General features: G+C 45.6%; 2 protein-coding genes across 2 annotated transcripts; both read right to left on the bottom strand.

The window, feature by feature from the left end:
* Positions 1 to 646: 646 nt before the first annotated feature.
* LOC117432517 (sterol regulatory element-binding protein 2) lies at positions 647 to 11,943 on the bottom strand (the record flags this gene model as incomplete). Its single annotated transcript, XM_059020673.1, is given in 12 exon segments — positions 647 to 914; positions 1,439 to 1,643; positions 1,645 to 1,707; positions 2,493 to 2,680; positions 3,488 to 3,689; positions 4,085 to 4,263; positions 4,905 to 5,019; positions 6,371 to 6,650; positions 7,318 to 7,433; positions 8,192 to 8,370; positions 9,871 to 10,314; positions 11,811 to 11,943. Coding segments are annotated over 12 exon segments (2,330 nt in total), but the record flags the coding sequence as incomplete, so codon positions are not given.
* LOC117968007 (uncharacterized) lies at positions 11,881 to 23,335 on the bottom strand. The gene is made up of 2 exons (XM_059020675.1): positions 19,517 to 23,335; positions 11,881 to 17,440 (listed from the first exon to the last, which is right to left on the bottom strand). Exons 1-2 carry the CDS (start codon positions 19,551 to 19,553, stop codon positions 15,897 to 15,899), a joined length of 1,581 nt encoding a protein of 526 aa, XP_058876658.1. The 5' UTR covers positions 19,554 to 23,335; the 3' UTR covers positions 11,881 to 15,896.

Genomic DNA, 23,335 nt, shown 5'->3' with positions numbered 1-23,335 from the left:
TCACAGCGTCTGAGATCATTCATTTACATGGTTACTGTACCAGATATACAGCCTGTAGTTATAATCAATCAATCAATCAATCAATACATAAAAACTATAGATAGATAGATAGATAGATAGATAGATAGATAGATAGATAGATAGTCTGTATGAAGAACTGTTAGCATCATTTTAAAAGAGTCTCATTCACAGCGTCTGAGATCATTCATTTACATGGTTACTGTACCAGATATACAGCCTGTAGTTATAATCAACCAATCAATACATAAAAACGATAGATAGAGAGATAGATAGATAGATAGATAGATAGATAGATAGATAGATAGATAGATAGATAGATAGCTGCAGTGTGGATAGCTGCAGTGTGGATAGCTGCAGTGTATATAGCCGCAGTGGATAGCTGCAGTGTAGATAGCTGCAGTGTATATAGCCGCAGTGGATAGCTGCAGTGTAGATAGCTGCAGTGTAGATAGCTGCAGTGTGGATAGCTGCACTGTAGATAGCTGCAGTGTGGATAGCTGCAGTGTAGATAGCTGCAGTGTGGATAGCTGCAGTGTAGATAGCTGCAGTGTATATAGCCGCAGTGGATAGCTGCAGTGTAGATAGCTGCAGTGTAGATAGCTGCAGTGTGGATAGCTGCACTGTAGATAGCTGCAGTGTGGATAGCTGCAGTGTAGATAGCTGCAGTGTGGATAGCTGCAGTGTGGATAGCCGCAGTGTGTACAGCCGCAGTGTGTATAGCCTCACTGGCAGGCAGTTGCAGTGTCTCCGCAGTGCTCTCCTCAGCGCGATGGCCGCAGTCACGTAGATCTCCGCGCGCAGTGGGGTTGGGATCCTCTCCCCCGCGCTCTCCGCCAGGTTCACCGCGCTCAGCGCCAGGTTCAGACTGTAGGGGGCGCTGCCTTGCAGCTTTCCTGCACAGAGGACACAGGGACAAGGGCTTCAGTGTGACTGAATCAGACTCCCATCCCACAGCAGTGTGATCCAGTCCAGGTTTTACTGCTACCAGCTTGATCAGCCCCCAGTGTGTCTAGCTAATAAGCTCAGGTGTGCCTTATTATTAAACTCCTAGTGAAACCAGGACTGGATCACACTGCTGTGCAGCGGGAGTCTGATTCCCAGCCCTGTAGATACACTTTGGTTGAAGGAGGTTTGTAGCTGATTTTATAGTGAAGAGAGCTACAGGATATTGCTGGGAACTGTGGGATATTTAGACAGAGAGATCAGGGATGGGAATCAGACTCCTATCGCACAGCAGTGTGATCCAGTCCAGGTTTTACTGCTACCAGCTTGATCAGCCCCCAGTGTGTCTCGCTAACAAGCTCAGGTGGTGTGTCTGATTATTAAACTCCTAGTGAATCCAATGCAGCATAATTGTAACTGGATTTGTAATTAAACAAAACGGCAGTATAATTGTAATTTCTGAGTGCTCAGGTACCTGTGAGGTGCAGTTGATTCAGTCTGTGATAAACCTGGGCAGCGTCTCCAGCGCTAATCTTCCTGTGCTCCTCCTCCAGCCCCGCCCCCTCTCTCCCGCCCCCTCCAATCAGGCGCAGGGCCCAGCGGAGGGGCGGGACCCGCTGCAGGGAGTAGCGAATGAGGTTCCAGGCGAGGGAGCAGGCGAGGTCACAGCGAGAGGCGGGGGAGAGAGCGAGAGAGGAGAGAGAGGGAGGTGTGCAGGTTACTGCCGGCCGAGGAGAAATCACCCTGAGAGAGGAGAGAGAGAGAGAGAGGGGGTTAGAGGGAGAGAGAGAGAGAGAGAGAGAGAGAGAGAGAGAGAGAGAGAGGAGAGGAGAGAGAGAGAGAGAGAGAGAGAGAGAGAGGGGGTTAGAGGGAGAGAGAGAGAGAGAGAGAGAGAGAGAGAGGGGGGGGGGGTTAGAGAGAGAGAGAGAGGAGAGAGGGGGTTAGAGAGAGAGAGAGAGAGAGGGGGGTTAGAGAGGAGAGAGAGAGAGGGGGTTAGATCGGAGAGAGAGAGAGAGGGGGGTTAGAGAGGAAAGAGAGAGAGAGAGAGAGAGGGGGGTTAGAGAGGAGAGAGAGAGAGGGGGGAGGTTAGAGAGGGGAGGTTAGAGAGGAGAGACAGAGGGTTAGAGGAGAGAGAGAGGGGAGGTTAGAGAGGAGAGAGAGAGAGAGAGAGAGAGAGGGTTAGAGAGGAGAGAGAGAGAGGGTTAGAGAGGAGAGAGAGAGAGAGAGAGAGGGTTAGAGAGGGGAGAGAGAGAGAGGAGAGAGAGAGGGGGTTAGGATTAGAGAGACACTAAGACGGACAGACAGACAGATAAACTCAGAGACAGACTCACTCACACATACGCCCTCCCTCCCCTCTCTTACCCTGGCTAAATTGACACACACACTGAGACACACAGGCACGCACACACACAAACACACACACACAAACAGTGAGACACACAGGAACACACACACCGAGACACACAGGAACACACACACCGAGACACACAGGCACACACACACACACTCCCCGGCCCATCTCCTCTCACCCGGTCCACATCGAGGTCAGCCTGCTTGCGGTGCCTCCAGTGTGCGAGGGAGGAGGGGGAGTGGAGCCGCGTGACGGGCTCCCAGTGCACCAGCAGCTTGGCCAGCACTCCCAGTAGCAGCGACCCATTCACCACCCACAGCAACACAGCAGGGAGCAGCCAGGAAAGCCAGTCCACACTGGGGGGCTCTGAGGCAGGGAGAGAAAATACATTGATTCACAATGCTTCCCTATGCTTTACCAGACCTCTCTGTGCTTTACAATGCTTCCCTATGCTTTACCAGACCTCTCTGTGCTTTACAATGCTTCCCTATGCTTTACCAGACCTCTCTGTGCTTTACAATGCTTCCCTATGCTTTACCAGACCTCTCTGTGTTTTACAATGCTTCCCTATGCTTTACCAGACCTCTCTGTGCTTTACAATGCTTCCCTATGCTTTACCAGACCTCTCTGTGCTTTACAATGCTTCCCTATGCTTTACCAGACCTCTCTGTGCTTTACAATGCTTCCCTATGCTTTACCAGACCTCTCTGTGCTTTACAATGCTTCCCTATGCTTTACCAGACCTCTCTGTGCTTTACAATGCTTCCCTATGCTTTACCAGACCTCTCTGTGCTTTACAATGCTTCCCTATGCTTTACCAGACCTCTCTGTGCTTTACAATGCTTCCCTATGCTTTACCAGACCTCTCTGTGCTTTACAATGCTTCCCTATGCTTTACCAGACCTCTCTGTGCTTTACAATGCTTCCCTATGCTTTACCAGACCTCTCTGTGCTTTACAATGCTTCCCTATGCTATACCAGACCTCTCTGTGCTTTACAATGCTTCCCTATGCTATACCAGACCTCTCTGTGCTTTACAATGCTTCCCTATGCTTTACCAGACCTCTCTGTGCTTCACAATGCTGTATTAAACTGTGCTGTGCTTTTCACGATGGTTCTGGGACAGATATTTCGATGGTTCGGGTCGGTGGGTTCTGTTCCCCCATCACTCACCCGTGTTCTGGACCCCCAGCATGGTCCTGCCTGAGCCGTGGGGCCCCTCTCCTGGGCTGGAGTCCAGCGAAGACCCCCGGCCCCCCAGGAGAGAGGAGAGGGGGTTGAAGGAGAGGCAGAGGAAGGTCAGAGCGCAGAGCAGGACTCGAGATCGATCCGGTACCCCCAGAGAGGAGGGGGAGCAGTCAGGGTCCTGTTTAACCTGGAGGGGGGTGTGGAGAGAGGGAGGGGGGTTAGTGTGTGTGTGACAGAGAGGGGCAGGGCTGGGAATCAGACTCCCGCTGCACAGCAGTGTGATCCAGTCCTGGTTTCACTAGGAGTTTAATAAGACACACCTGAGCTTGTTAGCGAGACACACTGGGGGCTGATCAAGCTGGTAGCAGTAAAACCTGGACTGGATCACACTGCCGTGCGATAGGAGTCTGATTCCCCTCCCTGATCTCTCTGTCTAAATATCCCACAGTTCCCAGTAATATCCTGTAGCTCTCTTCACTATAAAATCAGCTACAAACCTCCTTCAACCAAAGTCTATCTACAGGGCTGTCTCTGTCTCTGTCTCTCTGTCTCTCTATCTCTCTGTTTTTTGGGACGTACTACCTTGGCATCGTCCAGTAGAGGGCTCCCCGGCTCCGAGTCGATGGAATAGGGGGAGAACTCGGCCGCGGAACCCGAGTCCGACGCGGGCGGTGACATCATCAGCAGGTTCTGCTTGAAGTCGTCAGTCTTCATCTCAACATCGGAGTCCAGGAGAGAGGAGAGATCCACACTCTTCAACTCTGAGAGGAGAGAGAGAGAGGGAGAGATGAGAGATCAACACTGTTCAACTCTGAAAGGAGAGAGGAGACAGAGGGGTGAGGAGAGAGAGCAGAGAGGGGTGAGGAGAGATGGAGCTGGGAGAGGAGAGGGAGCTGGGAGAGAGGAGATGAGAAAGAGGAGAGGAAATGAGAGAGGCGAGGGAGCTGGTAGAGAGGAGAAAGGAGATGAGATGAGAGAGGAGAGGAGATGAGAGAGAGGGGAGAGATGAGAGATCAACACTGTTCAACTCTGAAAGGAGAGAGGAGACAGAGGGGTGAGGAGAGAGAGCAGAGAGGGGTGAGGAGAGATGGAGCTGGGAGAGGAGAGGGAGCTGGGAGAGAGGAGATGAGAAAGAGGAGAGGAAATGAGAGAGGCGAGGGAGCTGGTAGAGAGGAGAAAGGAGATGAGATGAGAGAGGAGAGGAGATGAGAGAGGGGGAGAGAGGAGAGGAGAGGAGATGAGATGAGAGAGAGGAGATCAGAGAGAGGAGAGGAGATCAGAGAGGAGAGGAGATCAGATAGGAGAGGAGTAAGAGGAGATGGAAGCTGTGAGAGAGAGAGAGGAGAGGAGAGGGGAGGGAGCTGGGAGAGAGAGGAGAGGAGAGGAGAGGGGAGAGCCTCACTGTTCTTGTGGTTGCCCATCTTCAGTGCCAGGTTCTCCTGCCTCAGTCTCTGGTTGACCTGCTGCAGGTAGCGGATGTAATCGATCGCCTTCCTCAGAACTCCTGACTTGTGCACCTGAGAGAGGGGGAGAGAGAGAGGGCGGGAGAGGGGTGAGAGAGAAAGAGGGGGTGAGGGGGTGAGAGAGAGGGGGTGAGGGGGTGAGAGGGGGAGAGAGAGAGAGAGGGGGGAGAGGGGGGAGAGAGAAAGAGGGGGTGAGAGAGAGGGGGGAGGGGGGGGAGAGAAAGAGGGGGTGAGGGGGTGAGAGAGAGGGGGTAAGTGATTGCAATCCAATCAGACCCATAACCAAGTCTTACAGCTGCCCTCTGCACAATACAACTCAATACAACTCAATACAACCCAATACAACCCAATACAACTCAATACAACTCCATACAACCCAATATAGCCCAATACAACTCCATACAACCCAATATAGCCCAATACAACTCCATACAACCCAATACAAACCAATACAACTCCACACAACCCAATACAACTCCATACAACCCAACACAACTCAATACAATTCAATATAACCCAATACAACCCAATATAGCCCAATACAACTCAATACAACTCAATACAACCCAATACAACTCAATACAACTCAATACAACTCCATACAACCCAATACAACCCAATATAGCCCAATACAACTCCATACAACCCAATATAGCCCAATACAACCCAATACAACTCAATACAACCCAATACAACTCAATACAACTCCATACAACCCAATACAACCCAATATAGCCCAATACAACTCAATACAACTCCATACAACCCAATACAACTCAATACAACTCCATACAACCCAATACAACTCAATACAACCCAATACAACCCAATACAACTCAATACAACTCAATACAACTCCATACAACCCAATATAGCCCAATACAACTCCATACAACCCAATATAGCCCAATACAACCCAATACAACTCAATACAACCCAATACAACTCAATACAACCCAATACAACCCAATACAACCCAATATAGCCCAATATAGCCCAATACAACCCAATACAACTCCATACAACCCAATACAACTCCATACAACTCAATACAACTCCACACAACTCCACACAACTCCACACAACCCAATACAACCCAATACAACCCAATACAACCCAATACAACTCCACACAACCCAATACAACTCAATACAACCCAATACAACTCCACACAACTCCACACAACCCAATACAACCCAATACAACCCAATACAACCCAATACAACTCCACACAACCCAATACAACTCAATACAACCCAATACAACCCAATACAACCCAATACAACCCAATACAACTCAATACAACCCAATACAACTCAATAGAACTCAACACAACTCCATACAACCCAAAACAGCTCCATAGCTCCCAACCCAGCTGAATGCAGAGCCCGCCCCGCAGCCTCACCTTGGAGTCGCTGCCCATGACCAGGTCCTTGAGCTCCAGTATCTTGTCGTTGATGGATGATCTGTATCTCTTCTCTATGATGTTGTGGGTGGTCCTTCTCTCCCCCTCCTTCACAACCCCGCCCCCGAACTCCCCGGCCCCGCCCCCTGCCAGCGTCGCCGACGACGACAGCAACGAAGACGAGGTCAGCTGCTTGATCGGCACCTTGTCCCCGCCCATCACGACAGGAAGTGTGGTCAGGATGGTTCCGCTGCCGCCCATCAGGGTCTCGGAAAAGAACAAGAGCGACAAAAAACAACGAAAATAAATAAACAAACACACAAACAAACAAACAAACAAACACACAAACAAACAAACAAACAAAGTCACATTACAACCCGCGCTGTGCTCAAACTCCTTTAAGAAGTATTTAAAAAATAAAAAATTCTACAGGCATGGAATAGCTCTTGTTCGTAAACGTGACGATTTCAAAGCAAGAAAATCTGTCCTTCCTTCGCTTTTACAACTCTAATAAATCAATGGCGATTAACTTCAAAAACAATAAAAGCTGTCCTTCCTTCACCTTTACAACAGACTACCAAATCAACGGTGGTTAGCTTCAAAAACAGGAAAAGCTGTCCTTCCTTCACCTTTACAAACAACTACCAAATCAATGGCAGTTAGTTTCAAAACAGGAAAAGCTGTCCTTCCTTCACCTTTACAAACAACTACCAAATCAATGGCAGTTAGTTTCTAAACAAGAAAATCAGTCCTTCCCTCGCCTTTACAACTCTGTACACAAATCAAAGGCCGTTAGCTTCAAAGAACAAGAAAATCTGTCCTTCCTTCACCTTTACAACCGACTACCCAATCAATGGCCGTTAGCTTCAAAAAACAGGAAAATCTGTCCTTCCCTCACCTTTACAAACAACTACCAAATCAATGGCGATTAAGTCTGTACTGGTACCTGCAGTGGGTGGGACAGGGTGGTGATGCCTGGGTTCTGCATGGTGGACAGAACCTGGGTACCATCGGGCTTCAGGGTGGTCAGAACCAGGGAGTTCTGGGGCTGGTGGACCAGCACCTAGAACACAAGGAGGCACAGAACACATTAGCATGTGCTGGACGGGACTGGAGATTGGACTGGACTGGACTGTATTGGACTGGACAGTATTGTAGATTGGACTGGTCTGTACTGTAGATTGGACTGGATTGTATTATACTGGACTGGTCTGTATTGTAGATTGGACTGGTCTGTATTGTAGATTGGACTGTATTGTAGATTGGACTGTATTGTAGATTGGACTGGTCTGCATTGTAGATTGGACCAGACTGTATTGTAGATTGGACTGTATTGTAGATTGGACTGGACTGTATTGTAGATTGGACTGTATTGTAGATTGGAATGGGCTGTATTGTAGATTGGACTGGTCTGTACTGTAGATTGGACTGGTCTGTATTGGACTGGTCTGTACTGTAGATTGGACTGGTCTGTATTATAGATTGGACTGGTCTGTACTGTAGATTGGACTGGTCTGTATTGGACTGGTCCGTACTGTAGATTGGACTGGTCTGTACTGTAGATTGGACTGGTCTGTACTGTAGATTGGACCAGACTGTATTGTAGATTGGACTGGTCTGTATTGTAGATTGGACTGCTCTGTACTGTAGATTGGACTGGTCTGTATTGGACTGGTCCGTACTGTAGATTGGACTGGACTGTACTGTAGATTGGACTGGACTGTAGATTGGACCGGACTGTATTGTACTGGACCGGACTGTATTGTAGATTGGACTGGACTGTAGATTGTACTTGACTGGACTGTATGGCACCGGACTGACCTGCTGGACCTGCTGGACTTGCTGGACCTGCTGGACCTGCTGTGTGGGAGCTGTGCTCAGGGTCTGGATGGTTCCGGTTCCGGTGTGGGTCAGAACCCGCTGGGGCTGGAGCTGGTGCTGGATGGTGACTGGCTGGACCTGCGAGGAGGTCACCAGACTCTGAACTTGAGGCTGTAAGACTGGAGAGAGAGAGAGAGGGGGGGGGGGGGGGGGAGAGAGAGAGCGAGAGAGAAAGAGAGAGAAAGAGAAAGAGGGAGAGAGAGAGAAAGAGGATAAAACGTGACTCCTCGCTCTCGCACTTAAAACACACACAATACATTGCTAAAGACGTGGGTAGTAACACAAACACACACACACACACACACACACACACACACACACACACACACACTGCGATACACACACACACACACACACACACACACACACACACTGCGATACACTGAGACACACACACACACACACACACACACACTGCGATACACTGAGACACACACACACTGAGATAGATACACTGAGACACACACACACACTGAGATAGATACACTGAGACACACACACACACTGAGATAGATACACTGAGACACACACACACACTGAGATAGATACACTGAGACACACACACACACACACACACACACACACACTGAGATAGATACACTGAGACACACACACACACACACACACACTGAGATAGATACACTGAGACACACACACACACACACTGAGATAGATACACTGAGACACACACACACACACACACACACACACACACACACACTGAGATAGATACACTGAGACACACACACACACACACACACACACACACACACACACTGCGATACACTGAGACACACACACACACTGAGATAGATACACTGAGACACACACACACACTGAGATAGATACACTGAGACACACACACACACTGAGATAGATACACTGAGACACACACACACACTGAGATAGATACACTGAGACACACACACACACACACACTGAGATAGATACACTGAGACACACACACACACACACACACACACACACACACTGCGATACACTGAGACACACACACACTGAGATAGATACACTGAGACACACACACACACTGAGATAGATACACTGAGACACACACACACACACACACTGAGATAGATACACTGAGACACACACACACACACACACACACACACACTGCGATACACTGAGACACACACACACTGAGATAGATACACTGAGACACACACACACACTGAGATAGATACACTGAGACACACACACACACTGAGATAGATACACTGAGACACACACACACACACACTGAGATAGATACACTGAGACACACACACACACACACACTGAGATAGATACACTGAGACACACACACACAGACAGACACACACACACACACTGCGATACACTGAGACACACACACACTGAGATAGATACACTGAGACACACACACACACTGAGATAGATACACTGAGACACACACACACACACACACTGAGATAGATACACTGAGACACACACACACACACACACTGAGATAGATACACTGAGACACACACACACAGACAGACACACACACACACACACACTGAGATAGATACACTGAGACACACACACACAGACAGACACACACACACACACACACACACGCACGCACGCTCTCTCACCCTGGAAGCTGGTGGAGGGGCTGCTCTGGTAGATGACAGGGTGCTGGATGAAGCGAGTCTGGGAGGAGGTGGTGCTGAACCCGGGAGCGAACATGACAGCCTGGGGCTGGATCTGCTGGAGCCGGGGCTGCAGCAAGGGGGCGCTGCGCTGCACCGAGGCCACCGGAACCAGCTGAGGGGGGCTCGGGGCGGGGCCCAGGGTCAGGGGCTGCGGGGATTGGCCCACGGTGGTCAGGTGGGCAGGGCTTAGGGTCAGGGGCTGCGGGGATTGGACGATGGGGGACAGCTGGGAGGTGCTGCCGACTTGGTACAGCAGCTGCTGAGGTTGGGTTTGTGGAGGGATTTGGGGTAGCTGGGGGAGGGGGGTACAGGGGGTCAGCGTTTGCTGTCGCTGGTCATCGAAAATATCAGGGAAGTCTTGATTGCTGACGAACTGCAGCATTTCTGTAACAGAGAGAAGAGACAGACAGCGGTTAACACAGTCTGTATCTGAGTTGTCTCCCTCCTATCTAGACAAGAAGTTTGCTTTTGAGTTTCTACGTTGGGTGTTGTGTAGGGCAGTGGAACTCAACTCCGGATCTCGCGATCTAATCCAGTCCTGGTCTTTATTCCAACCAGATCCTATACTAGTCAATTGCCTCTCAGCAGCTTCAGTTCAACTGCAGTAGAACCGGCTTGGAGTAAAAACCTGGACTGGATCTCCAGGATCAGGATTGAGTATCATTCTATAAATGAATCTGTACTGTGTAGGCTGTCTCTTTATAGAAGTTACAGTGTCGGGAGTCTATTATATCATTTAAACGCTTCCTGTTCGTTTCATAGACCCCGATTAGCACGAATTTTGAACTACAGAGTTTATCTAAAACAACATCCGGCAGTCACGATCGGTGCTAAACCTCAGGAATATCACAAGTCGAAATCGCCTTACAGAAACCGCACAGCACGGTAAATAGAGCTACCAGCTTGATCAGCCCCCAGTGTGTCTCGCTAACAAGCTCAGGTGTGTCTGATTATTAAACTCCTAGTGAAACCAGGACTGGATCACACTGCTGTGCAGCGGGAGTCTGATTCCCAGCCCTGTAGATAGACTTTGGTTGAAGGAGGTTTGTAGCTGATTTTATAGTGAAGAGAGCTACAGGATATTGCTGGGAACTGTGGGATATTTAGACAGAGAGAGCAGGGCTGGGAATCAGACTCCTATCGCACAGCAGTGTGATCCAGTCCAGGTTTTACTGCTACCAGCTTGATCAGCCCCCAGTGTGTCTAGCTAACAAGCTCAGGTGTGTCTGATTATTAAACTCCTAGTGAAACCAGGACTGGATCACACTGCTGTGCAGCGGGAGTCTGATTCCCAGCCCTGTAGATAGACTTTGGTTGAAGGAGGTTTGTAGCTGATTTTATAGTGAAGAGAGCTACAGGATATTGCTGGGAACTGTGGGATATTTAGACAGAGAGAGCAGGGCTGGGAATCAGACTCCTATCGCACAGCAGTGTGATCCAGTCCAGGTTTTACTGCTACCAGCTTGATCAGCCCCCAGTGTGTCTAGCTAACAAGCTCAGGTGTGTCTGATTATTAAACTCCTAGTGAAACCAGGACTGGATCACACTGCTGTGCAGCGGGAGTCTGATTCCCAGCCCTGTAGATAGACTTTGGTTGAAGGAGGTTTGTAGCTGATTTTATAGTGAAGAGAGCTACAGGATATTGCTGGGAACTGTGGGATATTTAGACAGAGAGATCAGGGCTGGGAATCAGACTCCTATCGCACAGCAGTGTGATCCAGTCCAGGTTTTACTGCTACCAGCTTGATCAGTCCCCAGTGTGTCTAGCTAACAAGCTCAGGTGTGTCTGATTATTAAACTCCTAGTGAAACCAGGACTGGATCACACTGCTGTGCAGCGGGAGTCTGATTCGCAGCCCTGAATTATAAACGTTCACGTACCGTCAATGTCCCCCAGGGTAAATTCACCTCCAAGTTCCGACAACGACGGGTCCATGTTTTCCAGCGTCGATGTCAAAAAATCGCTGTCCATGATTTTTTTTTTTTTCAAAACGGTGAAGTCGGGAGGGCTTGAGAGACGAAAACTCAAACCCTGCCGCTTCTACCGAAACCGTTTCGTTTAAAAAAAAATAAAAAAAACACTCCAAATACGTTTTAAAAATATAAATAATCCTTTTATTTTAAAAAAATAACGCCATTCGCCACTAGATAGCGGCTGCCTCACAGACCCGAACCAGAAAACAACACACAGGCGACCATTTTGATCTTCCACAATGATGTCATACACAAACACCGGACGACAGCCAGGGCGGCCGCGGATTGGTCAATGCGCCCCTGTTGTTGTCATGAGACCAGGCTCACGGCCAATCAGAGAGCGGGGAACGCCGTGGCCTGATAGTACGTCAGCCATCAGAAGCTTTTGGGTTGTGAAAATAAACCCGCCCCGCTGGGGGAATTCACGCAGGCAAAAGTAAATTAATTATTCATGAGTTACCCCGCCCTCTCCTTGCGCAGTATTTAATTTTTGCAAGTGGCTGGATTTATTATTCATGAGCTACGTTGGTTGACTCCGCCCCCATAACGAGAGACTGGCGTTTTAAAAATAGACTGTAGGTTCATTAATTATTAATGAGATAAAGTCGGAGGAATTATTTGAATTAAGTTTACTGTAGCTGGTTAGAGGTTTATTTATTTATTTATTTATTTTAAAAAAGGGAGAAATTCGTGGTTACAATAAATCACAAAGCTGTCTTGCGAAAGATAAAAACGTTTTTATAACTTTCTATAACTTTTTTTTTATCGCACAAAAACTTATATTAATATATAATTTAATTTTACTGTAAATTAAACAGATATATATATAAAAATACATAAATAAATGTTTATCTTTCTTCAGCGCATATTCTTGAAATGTAGTTTTGTTTACGACTGTAAGTCGCCCTGGATAAGGGCGTCTACTAAGAAATAAATAATAATAATAATAATAATAATAATAATAATAATAATAATAATGATACTGGTAACAGTAATTATAAGTAGAATTTATACTGGTAAATTCAGCACCTGTACGTAGAACTCCTCTGTTTGTATCCTGGGACACTATCACCCTTCATTTAAATGTGCTTTATTTTGCTCTTATCTGCCCCCTATTTTACTGCATTTAATCCTGTACTTCAGAATACTGTAATCTGCCAAGTGTTTAACCTGTAGTACTTTGTATTTAATCACATCCTGATGTAACTATCACTATTTAATCATATCCTGATGTAACTATCACTATTATCTGCTGTATTATTGAATTGTGGTTTGTCACACTTGAACAAAAGTTATTGTATTTCTTGCTCTTATTGTATTACTGTCTGCTAAGAAATAAATAATAATAATAATAATAATAATATTACTTGTATTGTAACACTTGAAATGTATTTGCTTGCGATTGTAAGTCGCCCTGGATAAGGGCGTGTGCTAAGAAATAAATAATAATAATAATAATAATAATAATAATAATAATAATAATAATAACTGGTTAATTTGACCCCAGAAAAAATATACTTTTTTTAAAATCTGTATCTATAAATACGATGTCATCTCTTTTATCCGGAGAAGAAAATGTTAATTACGTTGTATCGTAATTTTAACTTGACTCCATTAATCATTCAAAAATAAAATAAAATTTTAAAAATTTTAAATAATCCACAGTAGCTCGAGCCACCGAACTGTTTTTTTTTTTTTAAAAAATGGAACGCCTCGCGCTGCAAAGGCGCCACGAGGAAAAGATTTGAAAATTTTTGACCGTTGGAAACCGAAGGTTGTTTAAAATGATGGATACGGCACCGCTCCGTGAAAAAAAATATGGAAAAAAAGGTAATATATTATTTAAATTATTTATATTTATAATAATTTCGCTCGGTTTATATTGAAATTTTTGTCTCAAAAAACTGTGGGGCAACCGGAGAATTTACCTTCAAATTCTTACGTTGAAATTTTGAATTATGTCACTCATTACATAAATGTAATTTTTTATTTAATATTGTTTTAAGGTCAATTCTACGTCATATCACGAAAAACGCGTTTTATTGTAAAAACAGAAACTGTACAACTAAGAAATGGTGTAGAAATGTATTAAGTTTTAAAATTCAAAGGTGTGGCATGCGAGTGTTTTTGTCTGTGTGTGTTAAAGACAGGTATAGAGACTGTATAATTAAATAACACAAATTATTTTAAATATATCGGACACGGTTATTTTATCAATTTAAAAAAACTAAAAGGATAACTATTGTTTGACGTACCCTCACTAAAACAAAGCAAAACATAAATACTATTAAAAAAAGACTCGAGACAATGTGTAATATTTTTTAATGACTTCATTTTTCACAATAATTAAGGCAGTGAAATGCTACCAACAATTTCTTTAATATTTTAACCAGCGATTCGAAGTTTTCTAGTTAGCGACTCAAGCTTTACAGAAACAAGCAGTAATTAAGATTTTGCAGTTTAAAATTGTAATCGTCACCCATCCTAATTGTAAATGTTTAGAATTTTGCCAAAACGTTCAACCACTGTCAAAAAAAATAATAATTGAGGACGTGCAAAATTATACATACCGGATTTAATTGTATAGCTTTGACAAAACGTTTTGTATCACCTAGAATTTTAGGACTGAGATATCGGTAATTAAAAAAAAAAAAAAAACTATATAAAAATAATTTTGATCTTTTATTTAACATCGTGATGTAATCAAACAAAACTACAAAATGATATCACAAAAAAAAGGCTATACCGAAAGCCATAATCGCAGTCCAGCAGTATTTCATGTTAGATTTCTGAAATGTCACATTTTTTTTTCAATGTCAGTTTTTCTGTTCAGTCTCTGGAAAACTACAAAGCGCTGGGTGTGGAATTCAATATGTTAACAAGGGAACATTATTCAGCAGCTTTCATTGGACTCTATGAAGCTGAATCAGTTCATTCTATATAGAGGGGGTGGAATTCAATATGTTAACAAGGGAACATTATTCAGCAGCTTTCATTGGACTCTATGAAGCTGAGGGAGTTCATTCTATATAGAGGGGGTGCAATTCAATATGTTAACAAGGGAACATTATTCAGCAGCTTTCATTGGACTCTATGAAGCTGAGGGAGTTCATTCTATATAGAGGGTGTGGAATTCAATATGTTAACAAGGGAACATTATTCAGCAGCTTTCATTGGACTCTATGAAGCTGAGGGAGTTCATTCTATATAGAGGGGGTGGAATTCAATATGTTAACAAGGGAACATTATTCAGCAGCTTTCATTGGACTCTATGAAGCTGAATCAGTTCATTCTATATAGAGGGGGTGGAATTCAATATGTTAACAAGGGAACATTATTCAGCAGCTTTCATTGGACTCTATGAAGCTGAATCAGTTCATTCTATATAGAGGGGGTGGAATTCAATATGTTAACAAGGGAACATTATTCAGCAGCTTTCATTGGACTCTATGAAGCTGAGGGAGTTCATTCTATATAGAGGGGGTGGAATTCAATATGTTAACAAGGGAACATTATTCAGCAGCTTTCATTGGACTCTATGAAGCTGAATCAGTTCATTCTATATAGAGGGGGTGGAATTCAATATGTTAACAAGGGAACATTATTCAGCAGCTTTCATTGGACTCTATGAAGCTGAGGGAGTTCATTCTATATAGAGGGTGATGCTGCTAAACTTTTGCCCACGGCTGTACATGATGTATCGTAATAGAGGTCTGTATCGCTTGTGATACGAGACCACAGCATAAAGAACTACAGCTCCCAGCATGCCTCACCATTGCCGCGGGTGCAGAGGCATGCCGTAGTCCTATTCAGTCTTTTTTTTTCCCTATACAATTAAATCCGGTATGCACAGTCTTGCACACAAGTTGCGGTAATTCATAAAACAGCGATGGAGGGAGAACCGTCTTAAGCTTTCCTGATCGCTTCCAAACATTCCCCTGAAACGTCAAAAAGCGTTTTTTAAATCCTCAAATTGAAACCAGCGTCGCTCGCTTACTTATTCAGGTAAACCTCAAAAGTCTTTTTCTCAGTAAAGACGCCAGAATCCGAAGTCGTGTCGCTCCTCACAGTTTCCCGAACGATTTTCAGCGCCAGCCCCCCAGCCAGCGCCACGCCCGCTGCTGCCCTCCCCAGCTCTGCCATGGCTGTTAACAATTTAACAGCCGCTCCGGTCGAAGCTACAGCACTGGAGCTCTCTACTGCCGCCCTGCAGGTCAGCCCTGCAGCGATCCCTTCTACCCCAGCGACTGCCTCCACGCCCGTTACCCCCAGCGCGGTCCCCGCAGCAGAAGCTGCCATCAGCGACGCCCCAGCCGCTACCACCCCTCCTGTCCCTACTGCCAACCCTACAGCCGCCACCCCAATCGCCCCCACCGATTCGGCTGCCTCTCTAGCTGCCTGCGCCGGGCCCTCTGCTTCAGCTCCAGCCACTGATCCCACACTGCCTCCCAAGAGGACCCCCGCTGCTGCTCCGAGAGCCGTTTTCCCCGCCACGGCCGCTGCCACAGCCCCCGCCGCTTCCCCAGCCGCGACGCTGCCCGCCATCACCGCAGCCACGGCTTTCCCCGCCACTACAGCGCCCCCCGCCCCGGCTAGCGGCACCGCGGCCCCGAACAGGGCCCCTACAGCCGCCCCCGCGGCCCCCGCGGCCACCAGGATCTTGAGCTTCCCCAGGACACGCTTAGAGACTTCCGCCCTGCTTCTGATTCTCTCGCGGGTCGGCAGAGGAATCTCTCTCGGCTTCCCTCCGAGGCCACCTGGGGGTCTCGCTCGCTTCGCCCAGCCCGTCATCCTTCTTCTCCCCTCCTCCTCCTCCTCTTCGGTCCCACCATCCTCCTCTCTCTCTCTCAGCATCCTGGCCTCCTCTGTCCGGATCTCCTCTTCAGCGAGGCGGTACGTCTCGTTAGTGTAGCAGCCCCCTCCGTTCTCCACCTCCACCATCCTCTCTATCTTCTCCAGCAGCTCTGCGACCTGGGCGCGGTCGCCCTTCTCCCTGTTGTTGAAGGCGTGGCAGCGGCCCCCGCACTTCTCCACCAGGCCCCTCAGCTCCTCGTCCGCTCCCTGAAGGTACCCCTCCACGGGCTTGCCCTCCAGGTCGTCGGCGCGGGTGAATAGCAGCATGGTGCGGCTGGCCGCCCTCTCTCCGAAGATCCCCCGGATCAGCTGCACCGCTCTCCTCTCCTCCTCTGTGAATCTGCCCAGCGGCATCACCAGCAGGAAAGCGTGGGGTCCCGGGGCGGACAGGGAGACGCACCTGGCAATCTCTGCCCTGATCTCTTCCAGAGACAGCGTCGTGTCGAAAAAGCCCGGGGTGTCGATCACGGCCACGCGCCGCCCAGCCGCCACCCCCGTCCTCTTCTCGCACGCTTTTGTCACTGAAGTGGCGCTGACTTGAGATCTGAACTCCTCTCTGCCCAGGATGGTGTTTCCAGAGGCGCTCTTCCCAGCCCCGGTCTTCCCAAGCAGAACGATCCTCAGCTCGGAGGGGCTGCGCTGGGCTTGGTCGGGGACAGGAGTCCATCTCTGTTCGGTCCCCGCTAAAAAGAAGAAAGAATAAATGAATGAACTGCACTCCGAAAAGGTCAGTTAAAATGTTTTGCACACATTGCAGATTTTGTAAAGCTATGCAAATTCCAACGCAGTGAAACAGCTGTCGGTATTATATTAAAGAATTATCCTTATTTAAAAAAAAATATTAGGATCTACATTTTAATCTTGTAACTTTATAGTGCTAAAAAAAAAAAAAGTAATTTGGGGTTTTTATTATTATTACTATTATTATTTATTTATTTATTTCTTAGCAGACGCCCTTATCCAGGGCGACTTACAATTGTTACAAGATATCACATTATTTTTACATACAATTCCCCATTTATACAGTTGGGTTTTTACTGGAGCAATCTAGTTAAAGTACCTTGCTCAAGGGTACAGCAGCAGTGTCCCCCACCTGGGATTGAACCCACGACCCTCCGGTCACGAGTCCAGAGCCCTAACCACTATTATTATTATTATTATTATTATTATTATTATTATTATTATTATTAACGAGTCGTTCAGAAGGAGGCTTTTTCTCCAAAGCGACTTCCAGAGACTAGGGGGGTGAACTCTGCATCATCAACAACTGCTGCTGCTGCTGCTGCAGAGTCACTTCCAATAGGAGCTCGTTTGTTTGACGTCTCATCCGAAGGATGGAGCACAAGGAGGTGAAGCGACTCGCTCAGGGTCACACACACACACACACACGCACACACACACACACACACGCACACACACACACACACACACACAGGGAGTCAGTGGCTGCTGCAGAGTCACTTCCAATAGGAGCTCGTTTGTTTGACGTCTCATCCGAAGGATGGAGCACAAGGAGGTGAAGCGACTCGCTCAGGGTCACACACACACACACACACGCACACACACACACGCACACACACACACGCACACACACACACACACACACAGGGAGTCAGTGGCTGCTGCAGAGTCACTTCCAATAGGAGCTCGTTTGTTTGACGTCTCATCTGAAGGACGGAGCACAAGGAGGTGAAGCGACTCGCTCAGGGTCACACACACACACACACACACACACACACACACACACAGTGGCTGCTGCAGAGTCACTTCCAATAGGACCTGGCTCGTTTTACTCATCCGAAGGAAGGGATGTAAATATGTGTTTATATTTGTTTTACACTAGCATTCAGTAACTGCTGCACACTTACATATAATTCATAATTACTCTTGTTTATTATGTGTCAAAACTGTGTGACCTGGGATGAATTTGCTCACAAGTCTGAACTGTAAAAGACTTCAGTAAGACGATCCTAAAGGTGCTCCACAGTTACAATAACCTGACTTTATAACTGAACCTGAAGACTCTCCATCCTGCGCCTCATATTCATCTCCCACAAAGCGACCTGCGTTAAATACAGCGTTGCAGTGATCTCCAGAAACACTGTGCAGCAGAGAGAAGCGTTTTAGAACGCTACTGTTGTATTTATAAATACATATAAACATATAAATATTTATAAACCACAGACTTTTTTATTTTAGTATTGAAACATTATCATCTTAGGGGAAAAAAAAATCTAACTTTTTACAACAGAGCCAGCCCTTTATGAAATTAATTCACAAACACGGTTATTAAATAAATTATATATTATATATATATATATATATATATATATATATATATATATATATATATATATATATGAATCATAATATGTATTTATGTGCTTCAACGATAAACAACGGAATTAAGTGTAGATTTCAAACGTCTGTAATATGATATACCGAAATTATATTACTGTAGCATCACGTTATGAAAAGTGTATTCAAGTTCAGCTTCTTAAAAAAGTTTATCTTAATCCAAAGCGTAATACAACTTTACTAAGAAATACCAAAGCGGGCAAGACTGCCTTTAAATAATACAAACGTCTCAAACAACGAGGTTCGAGTCCTGACATATTTTTTTTCTGCTTATATACAGCAAACTAACGGAAACTTCAAAACGCTGGAGGTTTTGCGAAGTGTTATTAAACGTCATTACATCGTGTTTAAGTTATTGTTCAGAGACACATTCTTACCAGTTTAAAATAATGAATACTTACGTGAACCCGGGCCTGCAGCAGCGGCGTCCATGTTCATCTGTACCCCCCTATTATGATATTTTAGTAAACAAGCCTCGTTTCTTTACTGAATTTTATAAAAAAAAAAATAATAATAATAATAATGGCGATTTCGCTTCTTCTCGAATGCAGAGGGCCAGAGATACAAAACTATAAACAAGACAGTGTGATAGTTTAGCGCCCCCGTGTGGAATCCGCACACTGTGATACTTTAGCGCCCCCGTGTGGAATCCGCACACTGTGATACTTTAGCGCCCCCGTGTGGAATCCGAGGCACTGCACAGTACAGCACTTAACCTACTAAGTAAATGCACACTCAGTTTTATAATACCTCTGAAGTATGAATCTGCTTTGCTTTTGAATTTCAACTTTTACTTTACATATAATATCCTGCATTTCTCAGTGAGAATATCTATCTATCTATCTATCTATCTATCTATCTATCTATCGTTTGGAGTTGTTGGTTATAATATGGCACTTTGAATGATAATATTTAAAAATGATAATACTTCTTCATTCAATGACTTACTATCTATCTATCTATCTATCTATCTATCTATCTATCTATCTCTATCGTTTTTATGTATTGACTGATTGATTATAACTACAGGCTGTATATCTGGTACAGTAACCATGTAAATGAATGATCTCAGACGCTGTGAATGAGACTCTTTTAAAATGATGCTAACAGTTCTTCATACAGACTATCTATCTATCTATCTATCTATCTATCTATCTATCTATCTATCTATCTATCTATCTATCTATCGTTTTAATGTATTGATTGGTTGATTATAACTACAGGCTGTATATCTGGTACAGTAACCATGTAAATGAATGATCTCAGACGCTGTGAATGAGACTCATTTTAAGTTCTTCATACAGACTTCATACAGTCTATCTTCTCCAGCAGCTCGGTGACCTGGGTACGATCGCCCGCCATCTTGTTGTTGAAGGTGTGATAACGGCCCCCACACTTCTCAACCAGCTGCTGGAGATCCTTGTCTCCTTCACAAACCCCTCAATCTCTGTGTCTAGTTCATCCCCCCCTGGTGGCGGCGCCCCTGAAGCCAGGGATCCTGCAGAGCCACTCAGAGGAGCCAGTCTGGGACAGAAAGGAACCTGAAGGGGTGCAAACCAGGGGTTACGTGCCCAAGAGCCTCTGAGAAAATGACTCGGCCCACAGCTGCTGGTACTGGGAGAAGTGGAACAGTGGCATTTCACAAAATAGAAGATTTTACTTTCATAATAAATTGCTGGCTTTTGCCGAGTCGATCCTGGCCAGCGAATCATTGTGAGCAGGATCTCGTAAGACCGATGAAGAAAAGGCACAGTATCTAAAACGACTGGGACTGTCTCTGAAACGGCTGGTCTTCAGCACACAGGTATATATGAAATTCTTGGTAGATGTACTGTATGTATGTATGTATGTATGTACAGTACCAGTCAAACGTTTGTGATCTTTACCAAGTCCATCAGCATGGCTATCATAGCATACTCCAGAGTCATGCCATTCCATCAGGATTACGGCTAGTTGGGCAGTCCTTCATTCTTCAGCAAGATAATGACCCGAAACACACCTCAACGTTGTGCAAGAACTATCTGGCGAAGAAGGAAAGTGAAGGACAACTCAATCTAATGACCTGGCCTGCCCAGTCTCCAGACCTCAATCCCATAGAACTTGTATGGGACGAACTGGACAGAAGAGTCAAAGCAAAGCTACCCACAAGTGCCCTACATCTCTGGGAATCGCTGCAGAAGAGCTGGGAAGACATGTCGGGTGATTTCCTGCTGAAACTTGTTAACCGAATGCCTCGTGTTTGTGAGGCTGTTATTAAGGCAAAGGGTGGCTATTTTGAGGAATCCAAGATTTAAAGACAATTTTCAATTTTCTTGAACATTGCTTTGATACTCTTTATGTTTTGTTTTGTATATTGTAACATGTGTTTTCATTTTCAAGTACTTACAGAAACTTCCAATCAAGGTTTTCATTCTTCAGATCACAGGGAAAATCTAGTTCACTTCCTGTTGTTTTCGTCTTTGCTGTACTTACAAATTGTTGAATAACAGCAATACTGTTTTTGTATCAGCAGATGGCGCTGTGTGACTGGAATCGGAGGAGCAGTGCTGTCAGGTGTAATCATTTTGAACACAGTGTCGAGGCGCAGATACTTTATGGTCGTGGATCGGTCTGTGTCACTCAGACTAGCTGCCTGTCTTGTGTTGCTGTGGATCAGACGGATGAGAGATAGCTGCTAGCTGCAGTCTGCGGAGTACTTGAAAACTCAGGCAGGTTGCAGTGAGAGAGGGAGGGTGTGGGGAGTAATGGAGAGAGAGAGGGACAGACGTTTCTCTGAGCACATAATAATTCTTTGTTTATTTAGCAGATGCCTTTATCCGACTTACAGAGACTAGGGTGTGTGAACTATGCATCAGCTGCAGAGTCACTTACAACTACGTCTCACCCGAAAGACGGAGCACAAGGAGGTGAAGTGACTTGCTCAGGGTCACACAATGAGTCAGTGGCTGAGGTGGGATTTGAACCGGGGACCTCCTCGTTGCAAGCCCTTTTCTTTAACCACTGGACCTCACAGCCTCCAGTATAGCCTTGAACCTTGACTTCTGTTATCACCGGTGTTATTAATACCACTCCCTGATAAAGCTGTGCACTTTGGATGCTGTTAGATTGTTATGGACTGTAAGAAGTTTGAGCAAGTCTAGCACCTGCCAGTCATATCGATCACCGGCTGTCAATTACAAAATCAAAGCTCCAGGCGTAATAAGGCACAGGAAATCCTCCAAGAGCTTTCAGAAACACAGCAACACCAGAAAAAAAGACCCTGACTTCGTGGGCCCTGAAAACGCAGAACCGAAGACCCTGGGCGCGTTGAGTAAGCGAGTCTCAAGAGCTGAAAAATCCTCGATCAGAGCCGCTCAGCTACTTAACGCACCCGCTGAGAAAGACTTCTCGTCGTAACATTTGCCATTGAGTTAACACTGAAGAGATTGAAGAGACACACACATATATATATAATAATTATTATTATTATTATTATTATTATTATTATTATTATTATTATTATTATTATCATTGTCATTCAGCGGAGGCTTTTTCTCCAAAGCGACTTCCAGAGACTAGGGGGGTGAACTCTGCATCATCAACAACTGCTGCTGCTGCTGCAGAGTCACTTCCAATAGGAGCTCATTTGTTTGACGCCTCATCCGAAGGACGGAGCACAAGGAGGTGAAGCGACTCGCTCAGGGTCACACACACACACACACACACACACACACACACACACACACACACACACACACACAGGGAGTCAGTGGCTGCTGCAGAGTCACTTCCAATAGGACCTTGTTTGTTTAATGTCTCATCTGAAGGATGTCTCATCTTCAGTGTAAATTCAATGGCAAACGTTTCCACTAGAAGTCTCTCTCAGCGTCTTCAGTGTAAATTCAATGGCAAACGTTTCCACTAGAAGTCTTTCTCAGTGTCTTCAGTGTAAATTCAACGGCAAACGTTTCCACTAGAAGTCTTTCTCAGTGTCTTCAGTGTAAATTCAACGGCAAACGTTTCCACTAGAAGTCTTTCTCAGCGTCTTCAGTGTAAATTCAATGGCAAACGTTTCCACTAGAAGTCTCTCTCAGCGTCTTCAGTGTAAATTCAATGGCAAACGTTTCCACTAGAAGTCTTTCTCAGCGTCTTCAGTGTAAATTCAATGGCAAACGTTTCCACTAGAAGTCTCTCAATGTCTTCAATGTAAATTCAGACTCATTCGAGACGATAGTCTCTGC

The sequence above is a fragment of the Acipenser ruthenus genome, unplaced genomic scaffold (assembly GCF_902713425.1).
Source record: "Acipenser ruthenus unplaced genomic scaffold, fAciRut3.2 maternal haplotype, whole genome shotgun sequence".
In the NCBI taxonomy this organism is placed as follows: domain Eukaryota; kingdom Metazoa; phylum Chordata; class Actinopteri; order Acipenseriformes; family Acipenseridae; genus Acipenser; species Acipenser ruthenus.
This window is presented reverse-complemented; position numbering and strand designations above follow the sequence as displayed.

Bases quoted from the DNA above. Each gene is read 5' to 3' on its own strand.
- LOC117968007 (XM_059020675.1), bottom strand. From the start codon at position 19,553: ATGAACATGGACGCCGCTGCTGCAGGCCCGGGTTCAC. The intron at 17,441-19,516 runs GTAAGTATTCAT...TCTTCTTTTTAG, and splicing joins TGCTGCAGGCCCGGGTTCAC to CGGGGACCGAACAGAGATGG.